The 6,000-nt window shown below is 43.1% G+C and overlaps 1 protein-coding gene across 2 annotated transcripts in view; it reads right to left on the reverse strand.

Annotated features, from left to right (window-relative positions):
• LOC128874036 (uncharacterized) overlaps positions 1-6,000 on the reverse strand; it is a 39,439-nt gene that overhangs the window by 10,021 nt on the left and 23,418 nt on the right. For both annotated transcript variants that reach the window (XM_054118277.1, XM_054118279.1), the window contains exons 2-3: positions 2,319-2,749; positions 1,241-1,403 (exon numbers count right to left, since the gene is read on the reverse strand). In XM_054118277.1, the coding sequence (XP_053974252.1) occupies positions 1,241-1,403; positions 2,319-2,664 (509 nt within the window). In that variant the 5' untranslated portion in view covers positions 2,665-2,749. The remainder of the gene's footprint in view (positions 1-1,240; positions 1,404-2,318; positions 2,750-6,000) is intronic.

Below are 6,000 nucleotides of genomic sequence, written 5' to 3' on the forward strand. Positions count from 1 at the left end.
ACTATCAGCGTTTTTGCGCGGAGCAAATGCTTACTCGGAAGCGCGGTTGGAAGTAGAGCTTTCGAATCCATCTTCGGATAGATTAACTGGTAGCGTGCGTTACTGCTTTCTCTCTGATTAATTCTAACGAGTGACTTATCGCCGAACGTGTATTGCTTCTATTTAAATTTATTGCCATTCAAATGTCCCACTAGACCTGAGGCAATGGATGCCTACCGATGCGAAAGAAAACTCTACCAACTTTTCGAATACGAAACCTGTAAGTTCGACATTCGCAAGAGAATAAACTGCACGTAAATTCTACGGCGAGAAATCCAAATCGATAACGCTACTAATTTTTTAATCGAACATTGGACGAGAAGGAAAGGCAAGCGAAGGAAAACGAACAACGACTATGCTACGCTACTCGACTCTCGCAGATCAAACAAAATTCTTTTACCAATTAATTACTGCGTTCGATATTCTTTCAAAGTTTTATTGTATGATTCGCTGGATTGCGAAATATTTTGTGGCCGACGCGAACTTTTATTTCTGCCTCGAATACGCAGCTTGACGAAAGACGTTCATTTTTGCAATAGACGGTCACTCGTGCATTTTCCTATGAAATATTGTGACATGCTCATTTCGCAAGCTCTTCCATCGGTGAACGTATTCTGCAATATCTAAGGACCTTCGTTCGTTTCGCCATTTTTTTTTCTTTACAGTGATACATTAGCATGTCCTCGACGAGTAGACACAGTCAGATCATTTTCTAATGCAGAAATACATGTACCCATATTGTGTTTGTTATACATGGATTAAGATTGTTCTATTCCCACAGAAATTTGTATCGAGTCGAGCAATCAAATTTCATTTTATAAATTAGTAGAATGTCCGAAGGATACTATCGTATAAAATTAAGATGCTGAACGGAGAAATTATGACTCTCTTTGCATAAAATATTTCAACACATTGGAAATGTGAAGGTTTTTGGAATACATTAGCATTTGTAAACTTGGGAGAAGTAACGAGCGATATCTAAAATGAAAAATGAACTTTAAAATTAATGGGACGAAACGTGTACAAAACTATCTTCATTTTACATCAATGTTGACAGTATTTTTCCCCCAAGTGATTCTATGTTAAAACCCGCCGGGCTGGTGAACAGTCGACAGTTAATTAAATTGTTAAACAGTAACCAAGAAGAACAGACACGCGTTTAGGCAGAGTTGTAAGTGTTTTTAAGCGATCGGTTCGTTACCTTATGTACTTCCGATGCTCATTTACCGGCACAAAGTACTCTTCGTATGGGTCAGCTGGAACCTCGCAGGCTTCTTGGCCCTTTTGAAGGTTGTTGCCTGCGTAAGGCCTCATGGAGACCAGTTCCAGGTTCACAGCCTCGATTTGCTCCTTCTTTCCGGTGTCTGTGAAAAACGGGAAATGCTTTAATAAGCTTGTCAATGTCGCTAGCAAGAGGCGCGTAACCGGTTTCTGTTTTTCGGCCGCGAGTAAAAGGATACCTCGTTCCTCGGATGAATTAATACGCTATTCGGTGGTCGTTTAACGAATCGTCTATTATTACGAACGCAAAAGTATTTTTTAAGGTTGATTATTGCGTGGAGGACCGACTACATGCTTTCTGCGTTTCACCGACCTCGAACGACTTTTTCTTGGCAAAGCGGTGGTGGTAGTAATTAACAATCGAAAGTTCGGCTCGTCCCAATTATACCTCGTAAAATCGTACGTATAATGACTATTCCGCGTTATTATGTTTTCGACCGTGATGACAACAGAAGTTTTCTCGATGCTCGACGCGTGTGTATTATAAATGTAAACAAAGAGAATGTACACAATTCGGCCCCACCCATTGTCTCAGTCCGTCGTCGATCTCAAGACAGAAAATCCAGTTGCAATTAAACTCTCTCTCTCTCTCTCTCTCTCTCTCTCTCTCTCTCTCTCTCTCTCTCTCTCTCTCTCTCTCTCTCTCTCTCTCTCTCTCTCTCCTCTCTCTGCAACTTCGTTGCGAGAGAAAGATCGAAGAGAAGAAAAATACAACAAATGGCGACCGCCGCATCGGTTTTTTGCCCCGAGGAATTTGTTCTGTGACCGACAGTGCAAAAGTCTGCGGTCTCAGCTTACGTAAACCGCAGCGTTTTCGTTCTTTTTTCTGGCTGCCTACGTTCTTTAAACGATTACTCGCGACATGTTATAAGATTGACCAAGACGAAAAAGAAATACACGTCGTTTATTACGGGTTAACTGCCATGTTTGTGGAACGATACAGGCTTTATCTACGGATAACGTTATATTAATAAATTGTAAAGGAAGAAAGTGGTTACCGTTCGTCTGGACGCTCGTCGCACTGTTGTTGAGGAAGCTGGCGTCGTTATTATTTCCATTTCCATGGATGCCGTTTAGCTTGGGTTCGACGACGGTCTTATCGTTGCCCTCGGGCACCTCGATTTTTCTCTCGGTTTTATAATGCGGATCCGGACTGGTTCTTCCGGGTTCCACGTAGTGTTGCGAGACAAACGAGCGTTGATGGCCATTTTCCATCGGCGTGCTCTCCGCCGCTGGCTTGGGATCCTGGTCCAAGATCACTTGCTGCTGGCCATCGTCCACCTTCGCGTCGGCGGCGCCGTCTTCGTCGCCGGTGAACGCCGGATTGTCCATACCATCGGCCATTGACGTCTCTCGATTGCGTCGCCGGAAGCTGCTTGGCCCTCACCTGATAACGTCAACCCGGTATCGACTCTCATGCGTCTCGATTCTGCGACAGAAACAGGATTCCGTTAAAGTTGCAAAACAACCATTATGGTTAAATCGAATGGTGACGATATGCAATCCTCCTTTCATTCAATCGTACCATATAAAAGAGCAACCAGCTATTACTGAATAATACTCGATTCGATTTAGCGAACACTGTAATGAAAGAATTAAACGAACGCAAAGGTCGAGGCAGCGATATTTTCATACGAGGAACGTCAGTTTCACTTTTTCTACAAGGGAAACCTGCTACATTATCATACGACTCGACGCAGTTTTCTATTCTTCGACCACTGTGTTCGACGATATTGGAAACACGTCCCGAAGTTTCTGTTTCGTTGACGATTGGCTAAGTTTTCAGTGACCGATTTCGCGCGGTGTGTAATTTATCGTTGGTGAAACTGGACGTAAGTCGATATGATTTTTCTATAGGTGAGCCGACTGTGCCGTGATCCGGAAATCCAGCACGCAATCAATCAACGAGAAAGAAAAACAAACGAGTTTCCTATGTTTTTCTTTATTTTTTTTTTTTACAAGGATATACTTTTCGTTCAGGATTGAGTAAAAAAATTATGAAACATCTTCGCTAGGTTAAGTCCTCGCTGCTCTGTATCGCATCAGCGAACGTGTACGTGTATTGTGTGTCCTTATCACTGATCGTTATGTTAATCGTGGAATCGCGGTTATTATTATCGCACACGTGTAATCGCGGTGTGCGTAGCTAGAACGCAATGCTAATTACACCGGCATGCTTTGGTCACGGTGTCTGTGCTGCACTCTAATTAATTCTCTTGATTTTTTGATGAGCTACGCATATTCACGCGGAGATCGCTCGACAATGATTTCTAAATGCGAACGACCGTGTGCTTCTTAGTCTTTGCTGGAACACGGACGAGTTATTAATGAATTCGATCCCAAAATAGAGCCAAATGTAAATTAGTTGCATTAAAACTCATTGTTAGACTCAACTTCGCTTCCTGAAGCAATTCTCTATGTCTAAGTGGTTCAAGATTTTTTGTTAATGTATCCTTGCGAGTTGTTTCCTGTGTTTACTCAGAAACTGTTTATCCATTAGTCGCTGGAACATATGAAACGTTATTTACATAACTGTGCGATCTTTCCATTCGCAATCTTTTATTCGAACTTTGGCCATGTTAGATCGTTAGACTGTCGTGACACGAAACCGCACATCCGCAAGGGGCACACGCTACGATTGCAGACTCTAGCGTCACTTCGGGCGTATGACGTCAGTGGTGAAGCGAGTTCGAATCTTCGAGCAAGACGGACGTGAGAACCGTGAGACATCCTGTCCGCGTTCCTTTTCGATATTCTTTCCTACTCCGCGTTGGTCTTCCGAAACATGCTCTTGGCATCCTTTAATAATTGTGTGAAATCTAATATAACGCGTTCGTGAAAAGGTCGAGATAGTTCATACGTTTTGTACAACAATTTGGGAACATGTAATAGAGATGAATTTTAATTTCGTTTTTAGTTCAATGTGTTTGTTTTACTTTATCTATAAGGTTATCTTGACGTTTCTTAGTGAATTTTGTCTCTCATGGTCGTTTGCCTAATTCCTCCATATCCCTCCTTCGCAAACGTTCGTTTTCTGCGAACCTCCCACCGCCCTTTTGCGGGAGTCACGGTCCTCTTCGGTTTTTTACCTCGATTTTGCTGGAACGTCGCACCAATAAAAAGATTCGAGACAAGAAATAAAGCAGGATAAACCGCGGTACCTAAAAAGCTGGCTACAGACGGAATAATCTTTGTCTCTGTTGGATATCCTTTTATTAATACCATCCGAGAGCCAAACGTAAATTAAATTTCGGGTTCTAATAAAAATGATCTAGCGAAATCAACCTCTTCGAATTCACCCTGATCGCTGTTGCTAGGTTTCAGCCGCGTTTATATTTATAGAGTTTTACATAGTACTGTGACAATTTGACAAGATAATTGATACTCTTCTGTTTAAGAAATTTTTAAGTTAGTTTAACAGCACAGGAACTCGAACGCTGGCTGTGATAGCATCGTAACGAACTAACCGGGTGGTATCTAGCGGTAGTCCGTCTTCGGGACTTCCGAGACACCGTGTAGGCTACGGTCAGACGAACGAACGTGTTTGAGCATATATGTGTAAACGTTGCAGGGATATACTGCACCGAAAGCGGTTGACCCTGAGAGAGCCAGGCACAAAGGACTGATTCACCCCGGGGCCAGAGTGAAGTCCTCAGGAGGAGCCTCTGCGTTCACCCAGGTCGACTTCGCTGGCTCTGCTTCTGCGCAAATGACATAATCCTGGGAGACATTGGGCCATCGTCGCAATTTTCCATTTAATTACCATACCGGTTCGGATTCATCGCGGTAAGTAAGAAAAAAAGAGAGTATCTCTCTCCGTAAATACCATCATGTTTATAGCTCTGTTAATGAAACTTTTATTTAGCTTCACTAATCGCGCTACGAATAATTACATAATCGCAATGAATTCATAAACAATCTGAACGAAGGACGATGACGAATGATACGACTCTGGGGCGACCGCGGTTATCCTCATACCAGAAAAGGCTTCGTAGACGTTGTTAAGGGACATTCTACAACGACATTGTTTATAATTTACGAGGTTCACCTCTTGATAACGTTTCGCTCTGTCGAGCCCGAAGACTTTCACCTTGATCGTAATCGACAGGAAACCTTGCGCAACTTTTCTGCATTATCTATGCATACCAGACGTTTGGTAGAAACCGAAATTCAGCACGCTCTATTAGCACATCGTCGATCGTTCGTTATTTTTTCCACGTCGATCGCTCGCGAAAATGCTACACGGTCCGAGGGTGTTATTCGCACGTGGAAGGAATTTTCAAGCCATCGATTATCTAATAATATTATGTAACAAAGGGTTAAGAGAACGAGGTGTACTTCGGTTTAAAAGGAGCGGTCATCTCGTTCGTTGACCCAATGCATCGAAGAGTCTATGACCTTTAATTAGTCGTCTCGCCAGAATTAATAATGGCAGATTATGTCTTCCAATGTTTCAACTACTCGCATTGCTCGCAATTGCTTTTAAAATTCGCGGAGTTGTGCGAAGCCTAGAAGCTACCTAACTAGGCCGAATGTCCGTTTTCTCGGGTTTCGCGTCTCAACAACAGTGCGCGCCGCGCCCTCTTTCGCGAGTGTACTCCCCTCTCTCTTTCTCTCTCGGGTTTTGCGTCTGAACAGCAGTGCGCTCTCTTTCGCGAGTGTACTCCCCTCTCTCTTTCT

Source organism: Hylaeus volcanicus, chromosome 3 (genome assembly GCF_026283585.1).
Source record: "Hylaeus volcanicus isolate JK05 chromosome 3, UHH_iyHylVolc1.0_haploid, whole genome shotgun sequence".
In the NCBI taxonomy this organism is placed as follows: Eukaryota; Metazoa; Arthropoda; class Insecta; order Hymenoptera; family Colletidae; genus Hylaeus; species Hylaeus volcanicus.